The 19,655-nt window shown below is 46.7% G+C and overlaps 4 protein-coding genes across 4 annotated transcripts; 3 read left to right on the top strand and 1 right to left on the bottom strand.

The window, feature by feature from the left end:
• Positions 1-1,614: 1,614 nt before the first annotated feature.
• Positions 1,615-12,276, top strand: WBP11 (WW domain binding protein 11). The gene is made up of 12 exons (XM_084205501.1): positions 1,615-1,727; positions 2,751-2,868; positions 3,691-3,722; positions 4,340-4,433; positions 4,825-5,021; positions 5,867-6,000; positions 6,749-6,948; positions 7,776-7,970; positions 8,456-8,557; positions 9,442-9,756; positions 10,370-10,552; positions 11,211-12,276. Exons 2-12 carry the CDS (start codon positions 2,805-2,807, stop codon positions 11,642-11,644), a joined length of 1,950 nt encoding a protein of 649 aa, XP_084061627.1. The 5' UTR covers positions 1,615-1,727; positions 2,751-2,804; the 3' UTR covers positions 11,645-12,276.
• A 1,335-nt stretch (positions 12,277-13,611) lies between these two features.
• Positions 13,612-14,026, top strand: LOC311153792 (histone H2A; the record flags this gene model as incomplete). The annotated part of the gene is made up of 1 exon (XM_084205832.1): positions 13,612-14,026. The coding sequence occupies exon 1, from the start codon at positions 13,637-13,639 to the stop codon at positions 14,024-14,026; it is 390 nt and encodes a 129-aa protein (XP_084061958.1). The 5' UTR covers positions 13,612-13,636.
• A 2,113-nt stretch (positions 14,027-16,139) lies between these two features.
• Positions 16,140-16,831, top strand: LOC311153943 (histone H1). Its single transcript, XM_084206069.1, has one exon. It carries the CDS (start codon positions 16,144-16,146, stop codon positions 16,798-16,800), a length of 657 nt encoding a protein of 218 aa, XP_084062195.1. The 5' UTR covers positions 16,140-16,143; the 3' UTR covers positions 16,801-16,831.
• A 1,142-nt stretch (positions 16,832-17,973) lies between these two features.
• LOC311154285 (histone H2B 1/2/3/4/6) lies at positions 17,974-18,448 on the bottom strand. The gene has a single exon (XM_084206637.1). It carries the CDS (start codon positions 18,427-18,429, stop codon positions 18,049-18,051), a length of 381 nt encoding a protein of 126 aa, XP_084062763.1. The 5' UTR covers positions 18,430-18,448; the 3' UTR covers positions 17,974-18,048.
• Positions 18,449-19,655: the final 1,207 nt, after the last annotated feature.

Consider the following 19,655-nt stretch of genomic DNA (forward strand, 5'->3'; position numbering starts at 1 on the left):
CTCCAGACTCCTTCAAGCTGCCTCTCAGTGTGACAGAATTACCAAGTGAAAAATTTGAGAGGACTGTGGTCCTCCAAATCAGTAAACACTGCTGAGAGAATGCAGTCAGGGCTGAGGCAGTGCCATTGTCCCCACTGAGCCCAGGATTGCCAGGACAGAAGACCCCAAGCCTTGTGAGGCGCAGCTAACCTTCGAAGACTCAGCAATTCCCCTCTGCAGTGGCATGGCACCTGACAGGGATGTGTAAGGCCACAGCTTTCCATCACATCCTCTTGAGTGTTCTGCTTGAGTGTTTGCTGAAGCTGATGTTCTGGACAAAGGATTGAGAATTAAAACTGTGATATATGTGTTCCAAATAAGAACAGTCTCAAAAAAACTGCAAACCAGCCCAAACCAGTGTAAGCAGCTTCCAAACCTACGTGGAAAAACAGTATGGTCACAACCAAAATCTGCCTGTCTGAATGTTCTTTCTGGTGACAGGAATAATACAAAGAGAACCTGCCAAAGGGGCACAAGGTGGGGATGACCGTGCTGTGCATATGGTTAACAAGATGCCGTAGGCACTGAGAGCTCCTGAAGCTTTGGCTCTGAGAATGCTCCTTGACTTTGACTTTGTGCAGCTTCTGGCTAAATGCTCTAAATGTTGGCATTAATGTGATATATAGCTTATAGTCCTTTACCCATCTTTACAAATTAGTCAACTGAGACTCCATTACTTGAAAAATTATAACAATATTGTGTTGCAGGAGCAAGGAGTCTAGAAATCCTGCCCAGAGATCTGACCACCTCTGCTCCCAGATGCCACCTGTGCAGAGAAAAATTTCCTTCCTACATCTCCTCCCCAACATGCTAGTTCTTTAAGCCTGCACCCATACTTTATTGCTCGCACATTGATGTTTTGTGCATCTTCATCCTGGTTCTTCACGCGCTGCGGACTTTTGCTGGAAATTGTGCTTTGGGCGATGACACAAAACAGCTCCCACCAGGTGTTCACCAGCCTCGCCAGTCCACCACAGCGGGGCTGTAGGAGAAGACAAGTAACAGAGTAGCTCCCGTGGTGCCCGACAGCATCAGATTATCCCTCGTTCTCTCTGTACAGAGGGGTCCGAGCCCGCTGGCAGGGGAGCAGCGCTGCCGCGAGGCCAAGCCCGCACTAAACCACGGCACAGGCCCCAGGCTGTGGGCAGCCCCTGCTCCCGCAGCGCTCTGCCCTTATTGCCCACGGACAGCGGCTTCCCAAGGCCCCTGGGCTCTGCCTTGTTTCAGGGCACGGCGGACACTTTGGGGGATCTCTCCTGGAGAGCGTGAGGGAGCAGAGGCCGCGTTCTCAGCGCTGTTTCCAGCGCTGGCCGTACGGGAGCACCCCTCCCGCACCGCCTGTGTGCACCCGCTCCCAGGACCGCCGGGGCCGGCTGGGCGCTGGTCGCTATCGCTATCTCTATCGCTATCTCTATCGCTATCCCTGTCGCCGTCTCCATCCCGGCCTGCCCCCGCTCCCGCCCCGCCTTCCCGCCCCTCCCCAGGCCCAACCATAGAGTCGGAGCCTCCGAGGGGGAGCGAGCGGCGGCGGAACCATCGAGGCGCGGCCGCCGCTTCCGGAGCGCCGCTCCGCGCCGCCACTCGGTGCCGGGGCAAGATGGCGGCGGGGCCGCGGCGGCGGCGGGCGCGGGGCTGAGCGAGGCCGCGGCGGCCCGAGGGAGCCGGAGCCGGGCCCGGCCGGGCGGAGGGTGAGAGGGGCGCGGCGGTGCTGGGCTGCGAGGAGAGGCGAGGCGAGGAGGAGGAGGCAGTTCGCGCTGCCTCATTTTCTTCCTCCTGCCATCGGGCGGGAGTAGGAGGGGGGCGCTTTCTGCCCCGTTCCCCTGTGGCCAAAAGAATATGAATTTAGTGCTTGATTATATTTTTTTTTCACCTTCGGCCGTTAACTTGTTGCGTTGAAACTCTTTAGTCTGGGTCCTTAGAAGATGTGAAGTCGAGGTTTCAGAAGTTTTTTCTCTTTCCCTTTGGCCTTTAAATATTAGAAAGATGGAACATACGGGGTGTAAATGTAACTCCTACCTGTGTTTGGTGAGCTTCCCACCTAAGGAAGCGATCGTGTCCTGCAAAAGAAAAAAACAAATCCACCCCAGTGTTTTTGCAGGGAACCCCTTTTGGAGGGGGAGGGAGAGAAGAAACATCCCTGGCTGTAGTTTGGACACTTACGTAGCCATCTGTAAGCTGAAGAAATGTCTAAAGACAGGAAAGAATTTTTTTGCAGAATAATCCTACATTTGCTGATACAATGCTGGGGAGAGATATCTAGGGCAGTTAGAAGTCTGAGGGAAGGAGGAAATCTGTGGGGAAAGATTTGAAACAGAGAAAGGTGAAAACTGGAGAGCACTTACAAGAGTGAATGAGAAGATAAACTCTGATACGCTTTTAGAAAAATAGAATGTGTGTTTCTTCCTGCCCTGCAGCCGTCAATAGTGTAAGCACAAAGCTTCTTGGTTTGAGTTGTAATGTGAACAATAACAAACTCATCAATTAGCTTAAAATTATGACCTACTAAAGCAGCAATAAGTAGGTACTTAGTTAAATAGTAGCACTTTGTTGGAGTAGGGCAGTTTTGATACAGATGCCGAGCTCATAGTCAGGTTTGAGGACCTTAAAGGTATTTGGGCCCTTTGAGGGAGTCACTTGCTGATAGAAAGCAGAGGAACAAGCATCCTCAAGCTACCAGTGTGTATGACCTGATACCATGTCATCTTTTCCAGGCCCCTCCCTCCTTTTTAAGTTTCATTTTTTGAGGCAGAAGAAAAAAGATCAAAATGGGGCGGAGATCTACATCATCCACCAAGAGTGGGAAGTTTATGAATCCCACGGATCAGGCCCGTGAGTATCCATAAAAGCTAAGCAGGGGGGAAAGGGCAGTGCCTAGAGGAGCAGCTAAAAAGCTTTCTCTGAGGGTAGAATCCTCACTTGTGGGTCAGAGCTGAGTTTCTCTAACTTGAAAAATATTATCTTGGTTTTGTCTGGGAAGGGTGCTTGCTTTCATGCTCTTGCTTCTCTTAAGTATTTACCTCTTGGTTCTCCACTTTTATCAGTGTTGGAAGGCCTTTGTACTTAACTGTTGGATAAACTGCAGGCTGCTTCCTGGCACAGAGTTAATCTGTCCCAGGCAGGAATCTGAGGAACATGTCAAATTTTGCAGGTGCTCTGGTTAGATGGGGGAGTTGTCTTACTGTTTTTTTTCTACTTTTGGTAACATGCCAGGTGTTATCAATGCTGAGTGAATAAAGAAAATCCAGACTCCCACAGTGGATATGCTTTATTTCAGAGGCATTCTCAAAGCTTACATATTTTTAAAGTGTCTTGTCTGATGACTATTTCAGCTTCTGTGCAGCAGTCTTTTCATGATTGCACCTATCACTACGACTTTGGTTGCCTGTTGTTCTTTTTTGTGTGGAAAAAGCCTTGCTTCTGGAGACATGAAGACTGCAGTATCTTTTTTTTTATTTTTTTCCTGTATAAAAGACAAGAAATAGAAATCAATTTCATGCTATATTTCTCTTTCACTGAAAAGCTGAGTTGCAGTAAGTCTTTGTAAAATGAGTGAGCTGTTGAGAAACAGCCTTAGTCTGGATGAAGGAAAGGTTCTTCATTAATTTGATTTTGTCTTTCAAGTTGTTATTTTCTTTTTCTTTTCCCCTGTAGGGAAGGAAGCTCGGAAAAGGGAACTAAAGAAGGTAAATAAAGAGCTTAGGGGACATGCAGTTGGCATTTCCTATACTGTGTATCATGTGTGTGATTGTAAAGGGCCATGAATAGACTTTGGATATTTTGGTTGATATCCTAAGACTGACTTGGGAAATACTATCCAAACACGTAGTTCAAAAAAACATAGAAGTCTTGTTTGGAGTAAACATCTCCCCAGCTGTTCTTTAACTTGTAATTATTTTTGAAACATTGCTGGAAGTACTTAGTACTTAAAAAACCCCAAAATTACAAAGAAGCAAGCAACAAACCAAATTTAAAAAAAAAAACCCAAAGAAATAAAGCATCCAAGAGTCACAGACTTCTTAGTGTGTCTGATGTATTTTGTCAGTTGGTTATTGTGTTGATTGCGTGTATCTTAGTTGGAGTGAAGGAATGATAGTAGCATTTGCAATTACCAATAGTGGAATTAAAATTGCCGGAAGTTTTAACTACATTTGCTGCTGATTTTTGCCATGGTGAATGTTTTCAGGGCATTCTGAGGTGTGATTTTTTTTTTCTTCAGACTGGAAATACTGAGAAAGGGGTAACAGATGTTTTGTGTCTTTCTACTGTGAAACTTTTCTGTCTGCTTGATCTCTGATCTTAGAACAAAAAGCAACGAATGATGGTCCGAGCGGCTGTACTGAAGATGAAAGATCCAAAGCAGATTATCCGGGACATGGAAAAGTTGGATGAGATGGGTGAGTGAGAGGTACCAGGTGCTGGACTTAGGCTGTGGTTTATGTAGATGTACAGTGTAGTTTTAACTGCCAGTGGGGGAGACTAAAATAGAGTAATCTTTTTTCCTTTCCTTTTGGAAGGGGGGATTCTATGAATATCTGGGGATTGATTATGATTTGAGATGTTGTGGTGCCATCACAGGACTCTTTTCCCAGAAGATGATTGATAAGAAAAACGAGTAGTGTGTGTGAGGGCTGCTAATGTAGAATTCAGGGAGGGGATTGTCATAAGGCTGCAGACTTCCTGAAAACAGGGATTGGAACTTGCTTTGAAATAGTTTCATTCATCACAGTTGTGCAGTAGAGTAATATGCAATATTTTTTGTCTTTTTTTTTTGCTGTCTTGGATCAGAGTTTAACCCGGTACAGCAGCCACAACTTAATGAAAAAGTGCTGAAGGACAAACGCAAAAAGCTCCGTGAGACTTTTGAGCGTATCTTGCGGCTCTACGAGAAGGAGAACCCTGACATCTACAAAGAGCTGCGCAAGTTGGAAGTGGAGTACGAGCAGAAGAGAGCACAACTCAGCCAGTATTTTGATGCTGTCAAGGTAATGCTTGCTACATTTCATTCTTGTAACTGTGGTAGTGTATTCTGTTCGCTCATTAGGTGTGACTGTTCCAGAGGAAGGGAGATTTGTATGAGTTCAGCATCATGTGGCCCATATGAAATACTAATTTGCATGGTACCACAAATTAGAGCATTTCAGTGAGGACAGTGTGGTGGTTGTCAGGTCACTGTCTCTGATACATTGATCTCATTCAAAATGAAAGGCGGAAAGGGAAATTTGCATTGCAAATCAACAATATCAGCCTTTGTGTTTTCTGTATTAAAGAGAGAGCGAACCCGTGAGTGTGCAGTTGGTATTTCTGTGAATTTCTGCTAAATCTCTTGCTGGAAATAATGAGAATCCTTTGGCATTCCTTTAAAGATCTTTCTCTAATATTCCTCCCTACCGTGCTGGAGAACATAGTGTTTTGCAAGTGCAAGGATCTGTAAGACTTCTTTTTTTTCCTCTCCTTTGGAACATGCAGCAGTCTGTGACTTGAATACTTAAAAACCACAAAAGCACAGCTATACTTGCCTGCAGTCTCTTCATTTTGTAGACTGAAGGTCTAAAAGAAGGTGAAAACCTGACTGAGTTTTGACTGAAATACTGAAGCTTTTCATGGGTGCATTGCAAGTGCTTTGGTTTGCATTGAAAGCTTTTGCTGTTAACACTTTCCCAAATTTCTTTCCTGGACTGCTGGAAGACAACACACCCTAAGAACAGGCACGTGTGACAAGTGGTGCCAGGTTCCATATGTTCTGTACTTTAAAAAGTAATGAGTTTGTGCAGTAGCTTCTGTGGAAGTAACCCATTCTCTTTTTCTTTTTTTTTCCCCTCCCTTTCAGAATGCCCAGCATGTTGAAGTGGAGAGTATCCCCTTACCAGATATGCCTCATGCTCCCTCCAACATCCTCATACAGGACATTCCCCTTCCAGGGGCTCAACCACCTTCTATCCTCAAGAAGACATCAGCCTATGGGTAAGTGGAAAAAGAAACTTATGGGGGAAGTAAAAAGGAAGCACTCACTTATGGGGAAGGAGCTAGGGGTAGGAGCAGAGGAAGTATTGACTTGTAGAAGTTGGGAATTCTACACAAGTGAATTCTGCTTTCTTTAAACAAAAGCCCTTCTTAATCTTTCCCCACTCTTTGAGGTTTTTGTTTAAATTTATTTGAGTAATACATTATGCCTTCTAGTTTTTGTCTTTTTCATATCAGGAATGTAGATCAGTAGTAGTAGTATCAGCTCATATTGGAACCCTACTGTTATGAACGTAAATGCCCCTTAAATTGCTCTGTGTGTGTTCTTTTGTCCTGCTTCCATATTCAGTGTATACGGATAGTTCATATAAACTCCTAGTTTGCTTGGTTTTGTTTTGGTTTGGTTTTTTTTCATTCTAGTGCTAGTTTTTTCCTATTTCCTTCTGAATAGGCTTCCGTTTTTACCAACTCTCTGATTATTTCATTCTTCTTCTGTGGTAGAATTCAACAGCTGATTTTTTTCAGTATTGTCTTCAGTTGCTTTCTGAGGAGCTTTTGTCTAATCTTCTTCAGTCATTTCGTTGTTTGATGTTGTGAACTCCTTGTGTCAAATCTGTACTTTTTAAATGTTCATGTTTCTTTTTAGAAGTCTGCATAAGCAGTGGTGAGAGAAAGCTAAATAATTCTACTAAAGGCATGTTTGCTTTAACTGTGTTCCTACATTTCTCATTTCCTTTCATATTTCCAGACCACCAGTTCGTTCCATTTCTGTGCTTCCTCCTCCGGGGCTTGGTGTTCCGCGTTTACCTCCAGGCAGGAAGCCCCCTGGCCCTCCACCAGGGCCACCCCCTCCTCAGGTGCTGCAGATGTATGGCAGGAAGGTGGGCTTCACCTTGGACGTGGCTCCTCGAAGGCGAGAGGAGGAGATTTCTTACAGTTCTGAAGCAGGTAAGGACTTCCCTGTTCCTCTCTGTGGTTTTCCTTAGCCTCTGTTCTGCTGTGGATGGTACTGCTGTGAATGCAGTGTGCCCCAGACAAAATGTTCTCTGGCAGTATGAATGTTAGCACTATTTGAAGGACTCTTACTAAGTGATTGCTCTCTGAGGTAATTCAGATAGATTCATAATATCTGCAATTTTGCTACCAGCTGTATTTTTGGAAATGTTGAAACTTTTAATTGCATGTCGCAGATCATTTTTTTTGTTCATTTTTTTTGTTAGGTTTCACAGATTAGCTTTTTTATGGATGAACCCTTAACAGAAACATTGTTCATATTATCCCTTAAAAACCCCAGTCATTCTCAGAGAAATTGCCTTTTTAAAAAACCCATCAAATAAGCATCCTCAAACCAAAACTACAACAAAACCCACGACCAGCCCTGAGTGTGCATTTGCTAGGAGGATATAGGTCCTCTTTTTCATACAGTTGCTGTATTATCCCTAGAAACTTTGGTGACTAGATGGATTAGCTTTATTTCATGCCAGAAGACATCAAAATATTTCAGTGGTGGACAATTGCTAAATAGAAGTTGATGAATCAGTTACAGTAGCAGTTGCCTTTACTTTTTTGCTGCAAATTAATAAGCAGGTTAATATGAAATCTTACATACTTTCCAATATTACCCTTTAAAAATATGTGCTAAAAAGTAAAGGGGTGACGTTTTTGTTAGTCCAAGCTTTTGCTAAGGGGAGTTTTGTGACTGTAAATATACACTGGTGGGAAGGAATATTTTGTATTTGGAGTTGATGCATTTCCCAATACTTTGCTTTCTGCAGGACAGCGAGGCCACGATGACGACATGTCCAGCACTAGTGAAGATGAAGGTTATCCTGAGGATATGGATCAAGATAAGCACGATGAGAGCAGCGATGACAGTGACAGCGATAGGTCGGATGCAGACAGTGAAGGAGAGGACTTCCTGCATCGTGATAATGACAAGGAGAGGGAAGGTGGTGAAGAAAAGAAATCAGGTGTGAAGGGGAAATGAGAGACTGGGGTTGAGTTTTCAAAAGAAAAACACTACTTGATAAAGCTGAGGGTGTGTGTGCAATTTATTTAGTCAACTAACAATGTTCTAACTCGCTTATATTCCAGCTAAAGGATTTTTAGTAATAAATGGGTCAGAAGGAGGAGGCTATCTAGAAGTGAAGCAACTTTCAGATAAGCCTGTTTTCTTAAAAATTGTGTTAGCTTATAGCTCACAATCCATTTTTCACCTGAATCATTGCAAAATTAAGCCTCAATGTAAAATATGCTCACTTGCCTAGGGGAGACCAATTGGTAGAGAATACTAGGTTAGCAAAACCTGAAATAATCAGAAACACCAGTGCTAACTCTTATCTAAGGATCATCATGATGTTAGAGTGATAGGCTATCCATCCCAGGTATCAACATAACTGTCTGATTTTTCTTATTTTCTCCCCACCTTCTGTCACCCACACCCTGCTTTCCCCAGGTCACAGTGTCCGGTTTGCAGACATGCCGGGGAAGTCACGGAAGAAGAAAAAGAATATGAAAGAACTGACTCCACTCCAGGCCATGATGTTACGAATGGCAGGTGGGTAAGGTGGATATAATACGTGGTGAGATGCCTTTAGGCTTCCAGGTAAGGTTTCTGTGGGCAGCTTACTTTGCACAAGTTTTATTTTATAGAGTAAATATTTTACTGTCATAATGTAGGCTCTGCTGAGAGTATCAGCTCTCATTAGGTATTTGAGTTATAGTTTGGTTTTTGCTCTTTTTTTCTTCTGTTTGTGTGGGTTTTTTTGGTTTTGTAGGTTTTTTTAAAATTTATTTTTAAGTAATGTGTGTTTTGCATGGCAGAGTTGAAGTTAGGAGTAGCAATTTATTGGTTTTTTTCTTCTAATCTTTTTTCTTGCTTAACTTTTAAACAGTTGTTCAAATGAAAAACAAATCTCTTGGTGAAAAAGAAAGGGTAACATTGTGTGCTCAGCATGTAACCTGTAAGGATTTGTACTCCCTAAAAATACCCTTCTGCTGAGATAAGTTAACCAATAAAGCAAACTTTGTTTTAAAAAGAAACTCCAGTATCTTTCAAAGGTGCAGGAGTTTCTTGGACATGGGGATTTTGTTTATTGTGGCATTGTGTCCCTAACCCCCTGTTGCCTTGCCTCCCCACAAACTCTAAGGCAGAGATTAAATAGCAGAAGTTTGGGCTGGTAGTACAACTTTCAGGTCCCAGAGGAACACACAACTCTTGTTGTCAGAGCTCTCTCTAGAACAGCAATGATTTTTCTGTTATTATTTTTATTTTTTCATTTTATGCTTACCAGTAAAAAGTGGTCAGATTTCTTCCCTTTGAAGTAGGGTTTATCTTTCTCTTGCTTCTTTTTATTTAATTCTGTGTACTCGGTTTTCTCTGATGTTCATAAAGATGTTACGTGTAGACAGATTTTATAAAGGTTTCATCTCCATATCCAGGCCAGGAAATTCCAGAAGAAGGGAGAGAAGTGGAGGAATATTCAGAAGAAGAGGAGGAGGAGGAAGAGGACTCAGAGTCTGAAGAGACATCGCAGCAACAGCAGCAGCAGCAACTCAGTGAGGAGGCACTTGCAGAGACCGGGTCATCTACTGCGACTTCCCAGGCACAGCAGCAGCAGCAGAGTGCTCAGGCTGTGCCTCCAGCTCAGATACAGGCACCTCCCATGCCTGGGCCTCCTCCTCTGGGACCACCTCCAGCCCCTCCACTGAGGCCCCCAGGCCCACCCACCGGCCTTCCTCCTGGCCCTCCACCAGGTGAGTACTTGGTTTAGCCTGCTTTGAGGGATGCAGGCTCTCAGGCAGTGGTATCAGTGTGGGACTTTGGAAGCTGCAGAATGTGTTGCAGATGGACTACATATACCCACTTACTGAGACCTGTCTGTCATCAGTCTGCATCATTGTTGCTGTACCTTGCTTTTGAGGCATCAGGCTCCTGTAGCTGTAGCCTCCCTGATGGTTGTCTTTGTTAGAGCCAATACTGGCAGACAGCAGCAGAGCCAGTGTATGAAGTGGAGTAAAAGAGCAAAGGTACTTATTTTAGGACAGAAGAAAAATCAAATGCCACAGAAAAAAAGTTTTTAGCTGTTTAAATTCTGACAAACTTGGCTCAGAAGCTGTTACCAGTTACAACTTAATTATATGGGTAGGAACCCTTTTTCCATGATACACTTTACTTTCATAAAGATGCTTTAGCTATGCAACTGCTGCCTCTGCTTGAGATTCTTAGAAATTCTATTTAATCTGGCAGCTAGGTAATACAGCTTTCATTTATAGGTTGAAGATCTTCACCCTTAGCTGATGAGATAGTTGCTGGGATATGTTTTTAACTGTGAATTAAATTTCTTGTTTGTTACATGAACGTTTTCAGGAGCTCCTCCGTTCCTGAGACCTCCCGGGTTACCAGGGTTGCGTGGGCCTTTGCCTCGACTGCTGCCACCTGGTCCTCCCCCGGGGCGACCACCTGGTCCTCCCCCAGGGCCCCCTCCAGGCCTGCCCCCAGGTCCTCCTCCACGTGGTCCTCCTCCTCGTCTGCCCCCTCCTGCCCCACCAGGTAAGGGGTTCTCTTTGTTTCAGTGCCAGGTCCACTCTTGCTTTCTTTTCTCAGTCTTGGCTGTGGTGATCAGGCCTCTGAGGCATAATTGGCTGCCAGTTTGCCTTTGTTCTCTCTGTGGCTGTGGCTGCATTGTGCCATGTGCTATCACGTTATTCTGTGTAATAACAAGGAACTGATGTGTATAGTTTGGTAGCAAGAAGTATGCCCTGAAAAAAGGGAAATTCAGAGTTTAAATTTTTACTCTGCTGGACTCTTTCTGAAGAGCTTCTGGGTGCTGTAATGGTGCTCCACTAAATGAGTTGGAGATCTGAATATTTATTTTTTGTGCCTGGGTCAGACATGTCTGATGACTCTGAAATTCCAGTGGGATGGATTGTAAAGAAACTTTATTTTCAGATTATAACTTTAAATTTAAAAGGGAGCAATAAACAAGCTCCTGTGGCTTTCAGAGCCTGAAGAGCAGCATTTTCAACCCAACATTTAGTGCAGATTTGAAAACCTTTCTTTTTTTTTAAAGCTGGTGCTGCTGCATCTTGTCGGAGGTTGCTTTGTTTTGCTTTTTGTTCTTGGCATTCTGAGCCTGTGCACTTTTTTTCTCAAGTATTTTGAAATTCCCAGATGTGGTGACAGCTCACGCTTTCTTTTCTTCTTACAGGTATCCCTCCTCCTCGCCCAGGCATGTTACGGCCACCTCTGGTGCCTCCCTTAGGACCTGCCCCACCTGGGCTCTTTCCACCAGCTCCCATTCCAAATCCCGGGGTGCTGAGCGCGCCCCCCAGCTTGATCCAGCGGCCCAAGGCGGATGACACCAGCGCGGCCACCATCGAGAAGAAAGCCACGGCCACCATCAGCGCCAAGCCGCAGATCACCAACCCCAAGGCGGAGATCACGCGCTTCGTGCCCACCGCCCTGCGCGTGCGCCGCGAGAACAAAGGGGCTGCCGCTGCCTCCCAGAGGAAGCAGGAGGATGAGCCTGCCCTGCCCTTAACCAAAGCTGCCCCTAAGGCCGGATCGTCTGCCCCTATCTCCGTACAGACAAAGGATGATGTGTATGAAGCCTTCATGAAAGAAATGGAAGGTCTCCTGTGACTCCTGTCGTAGTCCTGGTCAGCTTTCCTGCCCCTCTGAACACGGATCAGATCACTGTGGAGGGAGAAGAAGGGAAAGTCCTCCTGCAAGCAACGAAAGGGCATGAGTGGAAATAGTTCCCTACCCACAGGTTAACTTGCCAGTGTGCTGTGAACAGAGACCGCTGCAGCTGAGGTGTGCCTGGGCACCTCCTTTCAGAGGCACCACATCCACCTGGGGAAAGGAAATTGCAGTAAAGAAGGCGATGCTGCTCCCTTCAAGTCCTCCCCCTTCCTTAGAGGGAGATAACGATACTCTGGGGATGGGGGTGACTATTCCCTGCCAAAATCCTTACACACCCTGAGTGCTCTGGTGAGGGTAGCGGAACAGGTTTTTAAGGAGCCAGAAAAGTGTTAGCAGCATTTCATACACAAATGGTTGTCCAGTTTTTATTTTCTGTACTGTTTTTTTTTTCTGTAAATATTTTATAATCATGTTTTTTAGTTGCAGTGAGGTTGATCAATCATTCTTCCAGGGTAGTCAGGGAGGTAATTTGTTGCGTATTCTGTACACTGGAGTTTTGCATCCTATCCCCTTTATGGTCATCTTGATGGGATTTTGTTGGCTGGGGAAACTTCATTTTGTCTTGTGAAAGACAATAAATGTTCAGTGTATCAAAATACCACTTTCCCTGTGATTTGTGAAAAGTTAGCAGACGGGGGTCGGGGGGGGGTTTCTTCGCTCACCTTGGAAGACAATAGAGGCATTCAGAACCTCAGAAAAGTAATAATCACATTATAAATAACATATACTTACTTTTCACCACGAAGTTTCTGCTATCTTCTTGTTTTCAAGTTCCTGAACATCCCTTTTAACCTTTATTGGTAGCTAGTAAAAACTTAAGTCCTTATATACTACTAATAATTACAAAACAATTTATTTTATATACTCTGGGAGGTTTGCTTCATATCAAGCCTCAGATAAGTAGTGGGTGCATCATGGACAGGCTACCTTAAGTAAAAATTAACAAACAATTTTAATGTTAAAAGATTGACTGACAGATAATTTTAGTTGTGGCTAATAATATTAGGATAGCAGACTAGCAGATACCTCAAACAATACATTTAGTTGCCTGTAGGTTTCAGGGTTAGCTAAATGCACCATGTTTTGAGGTTAAACCTGCTTTAAGAAGACAAAGTTAATAGCCAACTAAACTTACACTTGAAAACTTTGAATCTGTTTTCACAAATTCTGGACACAATCAAAAATGTTTGCACTGCAGTTCTCTATACGGGAATATGTAACGTTTACATGAGCCCGCCCACCTAATGCATATTGTGTGATGTAACTTTACACAATTCTTGAAACACGAAACTCTTTATTAAGCAACTTCTGTTGTGAAAGTTAGCTCATGACATCAGTTATGTTTACCAAAGTTGAGAAGATTCAGCCTGGAGACAGGTAATTCAGCCTGAATACACCAATATGAGTGATTGCAGCAATAGTGAGGTAATTTGTCTCTAGAATCAGAGAAACGTCGTGTATTATGTCTTCTTGCCTATCAGTAGTGCTGGGGTGTAAATGCTCCCACTGAAAGTAAAGCTTCTCTTTTATCATAACAGTAACACATTCTTAAAGTAGCCATGCAGGTTTAAAATACAGGATTATTTCTGAACCGACAGGCAGGGCATTTAGCGGGGTTTCCCTGGTTCCGGGGCGGCGGCTGTGCTCCCGTGCTGTCCCCGGCCGGCGGGGCGGGCAGGGAGGCGTTTCCCCGCCGCCGCCCTCGCTCTCGGAGCGGGGCCGGGGCCGGCAGCGGCCGCCGGCGGCTCCCATTGGCCGGATTTGGATCCGCGGCGCCATTGGTCGGAGCGAGCCGGAGCGCGGAGCGGCCAATCAGCGAGCCAGCGGGGCGCGCGCAGGAGCTATAAAAGCGGCCGCGCTCGGGGTGCCGAGACACGTGACCGCGTCGGTCGGTGCGGCGGCGTTGTTGGAGCGGCGGCGGCGGGAGCCATGTCCGGTCGCGGGAAGCAGGGCGGCAAGGCGCGCGCCAAGGCCAAGTCGCGCTCGTCGCGGGCCGGGCTGCAGTTCCCCGTGGGCCGCGTGCACCGGCTGCTGCGCAAGGGCAACTACGCGGAGCGCGTGGGCGCCGGCGCGCCGGTGTACCTGGCGGCCGTGCTGGAGTACCTGACGGCCGAGATCCTGGAGCTGGCGGGCAACGCGGCCCGCGACAACAAGAAGACGCGCATCATCCCCCGCCACCTGCAGCTCGCCATCCGCAACGACGAGGAGCTCAACAAGCTGCTGGGCAAGGTGACGATCGCGCAGGGCGGCGTGCTGCCCAACATCCAGGCCGTGCTGCTGCCCAAGAAGACCGACAGCCACAAGGCGAAAAGCAAGTGAAACAAATCCGAGGAGCGACTCCAACCTCAAAAGTAACCCAAAGGCTCTTTTCAGAGCCACCCACTTCCTCATAAAAGGAGCTGTACATCCTAGCAGAAAAAACAAAAGTAAATTATCTCCCCTCCCCCCACCTCTGTCTCCTCAAGAAACCTGAAATGTAACTAAAATGAACAACCCCCCCCCCCCCCCCCCAACACCCCAAATACTTTTGCTCCTAGCTGGTTCCAAAACCAATCCCCCCCCAAATACTTTTGTATCTTAGCACTTAAATTAAGATCAGAACTATGAAAAATCTACTATGTAGTAAAATAAATTACTTTGCTGGTGGGGGTTAGAAAGCCAGACTGTAGGAAAGAACCCCCAGCCCCATCGTGTCTCTTTTTTCAGCTCGGCCCTATGTGAAGTTCAGGTAATTCACTGATATCTATAAAAACAGCCCTGTCCCCTCTGAACAACTTTTACACCTACAGATATGGTTGGAAGTTTTTTGGTTTTGTTTGGGGTTGTTTTCTGTTGGTTTGGTTTTGTTGTTTTGTATTAAAAGGCATTCTGAGTTACTTCTCATTAAAAATCTTTGAGCTGCTGAGCCCATTTTCTGCCTCAAATCTGAAGGAGTTTGAGAATAATTGTTCATCACAACGCACAGGCAATCAAGTGAAAGGGACTGTTGCCAGTTTTGATCCTATCTATCTAATACATAGTGCTAAACATAAACCATAAATATATTGAAATAGAAAATCTGCTATTATTGGTCAAAAAACATATTTTAATGATTATCCATTTGAAAACATAAATTACTGGAATCATTACATGGTCCAGAATTTTAGTATCACCAACAGTTACAATATCAAGAGGTAAAAAGGTGTTTACAGGCCTTTGTCAAAACAATGGCTTGTAGGAGTTAATAAACATATCAGAGAATGCTTCTTTTAATGCTTTGTACTCTGAAAAACAATGTGCATTTATTTTTAATTGAAGCTTGGTCTTGGAAAAGTGCTTCTGAAGACTGTGCCCCCTCTTGCTTAGCAGCCAGCTGTTCCAGTACAGCAGATACATCAGGACATGCCATTTTTAGTATTGATTCCAACGTGGGGAGCAGTCATTGGACAGTAAGAATATTTAGGAAATTGCTGTGAAAGAGGAATCCTAACTGATCACTTGAGCAAGTTTTAATTTGTTCATGTAGTGGGAAAATCAGCTGCAGCAGTGTCTCCTTAAACAATGATGACTCAGATTTTTGCCAATCCAGCTGTATCAAAATAAAAACACTGACCTGTTATGAAATGATAAGGCACTGGTTAACATTATTAACAAAAATTGGCCATGAGAAGTTTTTGTGTCACCGAATTCATTAAGAAAGTGAGTATTTCTGAAGCAGGGGACGAGGGAACCATGTCTGCATTGTGTACACTGAGCAACACAGCACAAACTGCTGTGCTGTCAAAAGTCACCTCCTTTGGTGGGACAAAAACCCCTCACGGGACTTCAACCTGCTCCTTGCCTTGCTGCATAACGCACTAATTTAATTTCTCTTAATTATTTTGAAAGAGGTAAATGATTTTGGACAAAGGAGCTAATTTCTAATCCATATTCAGGGCTCGGGATGAGCCTGTGTTACTTACTCCTCTTTGAAATCAAATTGCGACTAAAATACCGATCTAAATCCCCCATTTTCAGGTCAGATTAAGAGAAGACCCTTTAAAGAATATTAATTAATTGCTTTGGAAATCTAGTTCCCCACATCGCTGATTTTATTTAGAAGGAAAAACAAAAGTTTCTGTCTCCCGAGGTCTGTTCAGGTCCAGGACTCAGTGTTTATCGCCTCTTTTTTAGCTCACCCGTTGCTTCTTCGAAAGGAAGCTCGGCCGAGGGGAACAAGAGTCTTTCTTCTCCACGGCGCTGCCAACTGGGGGGGGGTCGGTGGCGGAAATTCTGATAAAAACAGCCGTTTTCGGCTCCTAAGAAACACAATCGGAGCGGGGCGAAGGGCCCTTCCAGCCGTGCGGCGGGGCGGGCCCTGCAGCGCACCAATCAGCGCGCGGCCCCGCTCTATAAAAGCCAGGCCGCCGACTCGCTGCAGGCCCAGTGCTCTGCCCGGCCCCGGACCAGCCGGCACCATGTCGGAGACCGCGCCCGTCGCCGCTCCCGCCGTCTCTGCTCCCGGCGCCAAAGCTGCCGCCAAGAAGCCGAAGAAGGCGGCGAGCGGCTCCAAAGCCCGCAAGCCCGCGGGGCCCAGCGTCACCGAGCTGATCACCAAGGCCGTGTCCGCCTCCAAGGAGCGCAAGGGGCTCTCGCTCGCCGCGCTCAAGAAGGCGCTGGCCGCCGGCGGCTACGATGTGGAGAAGAACAACAGCCGCATCAAGCTGGGGCTCAAGAGCCTCGTCAGCAAGGGCACCCTGGTGCAGACCAAGGGCACCGGCGCCTCCGGCTCCTTCAAGCTGAACAAGAAGCCGGGGGAGACAAAAGAAAAGGCTACTAAGAAGAAGCCGGCTGCCAAGCCCAAGAAGCCGGCGGCGAAGAAGCCCGCCAGCGCTGCCAAGAAGCCCAAGAAAGCGGCGGCGGTGAAGAAGAGCCCCAAGAAGGCGAAGAAGCCGGCGGCTGCAGCGGCCAAGAAGGCGGCCAAGAGCCCCAAGAAAGCCGCCAAGGCAGGGCGCCCCAAGAAGGCGGCCAAGAGCCCGGCTAAGGCAAAGGCCGTGAAGCCCAAAGCGGCCAAGCCCAAGGCAGCCAAACCCAAAGCGGCCAAGGCGAAGAAGGCGGCGCCCAAAAAGAAGTAAGGTGCCTGAGAGGAATTGTCTACTCATCTAAATAAACCCAAAGGCTCTTTTAAGAGCCACCCACTTACTCTCAAAAAGAGCTGAAACACTACGGTCGTATACCAGCAACCCCAAATCACTTACTGATTTAGGTGGTAGTTTGAAGGGCGTTAATAAAGTTCAGATTTTGAGTGCGCTCGGTAGCGCCTGCGTGGGAGATAGGGGCTCCCTTTAAAAGGCAGTGTGTCCCTACGTGCAGTTTGGGAGCCCTGCGATAACAGCTGTGCCCGCCCCGCCCCAGCTCATTGACCGGCGCGGCCCGGAGCGAAAAGAGACGGTGTCGGCGGAGCGGCGAGCGCCCTTTGCTCCGGTGCCCGGGGCGGTTTAAAAGTGCCGCGCCGGGCCGCGATTGGGCCCGCGCCGCCTTCCCGCCGCTCCGCCCTCCGGGGCCGTGACCCCCCCGCAGCCCCGCGGCCGTGCCCAGCCCGGCCGGCCGGTGACGCGCGGCGCAGCGCATCGGCCCGCCCTCCTTCCCTCCCTTCGAGCTGGGGGGGCTGGGGAAGGCGGGCAGGGGAACGCAGCAGGGACGGGAAACGTGCGGGCCGTGCCACGGCCCTGCCCGGCGGCAGCTGCAGCGGAGCTCCGGTGCCGCAGCGGCGCGGCGGGGCAAGAAGGGCTGCGCCCCGCGATCCGATTCTCCCCGGCTCAGAGTAAACCTTTGCAGTACATCATTGATCGGCCCCTTCCTTCGGCAGTTATATCCCGCATGACTCCGGGACATTGGTATTTTAAGCCCGATACCCCATCGTTGAAAAAAATCTTACCCTACTGCCTATACAAACCCGTCTCAAGATTAAGCCGCCGAGACAGAAAAAACTTTTATTGTACCGCGATAGTGCACTAAAGTAAATGCTATATGTTTGGAGTGAAAGGCATTTAACCCTTAGAATATTTAACCAATTTCACCATCCCCAACGGGACTTGGAATTGGACAAGTTGCTGCTGCTTTAAAGTCCCTTTTGAGAGGGAACCAGATTGGAGGTCTTGAACAAGCGAGTTTATATACCGTGCATAGACGAGGTAAACCTCTAAATAATTTAGCAGGCACATTTCAACTTGCTAGGGAGCACCACTTGACCCACTAATTACAGTGCAAATGTTAAGCTATTTACGTACCTCCCCAGTAAAAGCACTGATTCAGCTCTTTTATTGAAAAGTTTGGTGGCTCTTAAAAGAGCCTTTGGGTTAAAAGCGACGGTCCGAGGCGCCCTACTTGGAGCTGGTGTACTTGGTGACAGCCTTGGTGCCCTCGGACACGGCGTGCTTGGCCAGCTCGCCAGGCAGCAGCAGGCGCACGGCCGTCTGGATCTCCCGCGACGTGATGGTGGAGCGCTTGTTGTAGTGCGCCAGGCGCGACGCCTCGCCCGCGATGCGCTCGAAGATGTCGTTGACGAAGGAGTTCATGATGCCCATGGCCTTGGACGAGATGCCCGTGTCGGGGTGCACCTGCTTCAGCACCTTGTACACGTAGATGGAGTAGCTCTCCTTGCGGCTCTTCTTGCGCTTCTTGTCGCCCTTCTTCTGCGTCTTGGTCACCGCCTTCTTAGAGCCCTTCTTGGGCGCGGGGGCGGACTTGGCAGGCTCGGGCATGGCTGCACTCCCTGGCTGCTCGGTCACCGCGGAGTGCCGGATAACGCGATTACTGCCGTATTTATAGGGCCCTTATGCAAATCGCTGGTATCAAAAAGCAGCGTTTCCATTGGGCGAAAGGCGTAGTGACGTAATCGGCAGAACGAAGTGCTCTGCTATTGGTCCTTTTTAAACACCACGCTAGGATTGGTCAATGGTTCGAATGCTGTTAGCCAATCAGAACGAGCTCTCTCAATCCCAGCCGTGGTGGTGAAGCTCCGCTGCGGCGCGGCCTCTCCCCAGCCCGGGGTCCCCCTGCAGCAGCCGGCGTGTTCGGAGCAGCAAAACCTACTTAAGGGCATTTCTGAGGAAAAAACAAAAGCAAAACCAGAAACAAACAACTTGTGAGAGGTTCTGCTACTCTTTCCCCCCCCTTTTTTTTTTCTGTTTCTTTTTTTTCTACAAGAAGGAACATACCTTCATAGAATAGTCTGCGTTTGTAACAGCTGCAAGATAAATGTAAAAGGGAAAAAGATGCAACCAGGAAAGATATAGAGTCTGGAACACAAACACTGTTAATCTTGTTTAGAAGTAATCCTTTTGGCCCACAGAGCATGGTTTATTTTTCATCAATTTAAATAAGATGGAAGCTGTGATTTAATTTGTAACATTAAATGAATGGATTTCTTCTCAGATGGAATAAATATTGGAAGTATATGTTTGAGTCAAAACCATGATAACCCTAAAAATTAGATGTGGATTGTATTCTGCAGTTTGAAAATATCATGAAACAGAAAATCAAGCAGTTTATTTGTTAATATGATTCCTTTGTGCAAGAGGAAAACATGAAAGTTTCCTTTGGAAACTTTAAGGACCATTCAAAGACTGGACTTACCTGGTATCAGAGGAGAAAGGTGGCATGGGCCTATACAAGAAACCTACCTGGAACAAGCTATAAAAAGGGATCTTAGCAAGCTGGTCTTGCTTCTGCTCTTTTTTCCTTTTTAGCATGCTGAGCAGAAGCACAGATCCACAAAGATCCCCAGTCTGTATGCAAAGTAGTGGTGTCTGAAGGGAAGCTGACAAAGAAATATTTCAGATACTTTTCCTTCCCAGTGAAAAAGACTTGCTTGGAAGTGGTTCTGCTGTACATTTCTCCTACACTGTGGAAGCAAAGCCGTGTTGAAAAGAGCAGCTTAATGCTACCTTGGTTATCCTACTGCTCTGTTTTAATACCTGCCCGCTCT

Source organism: Fringilla coelebs, assembly GCF_963513975.1.
Source record: "Fringilla coelebs genome assembly, chromosome: 5".
Lineage (NCBI taxonomy): Eukaryota > Metazoa > Chordata > Aves > Passeriformes > Fringillidae > Fringilla > Fringilla coelebs.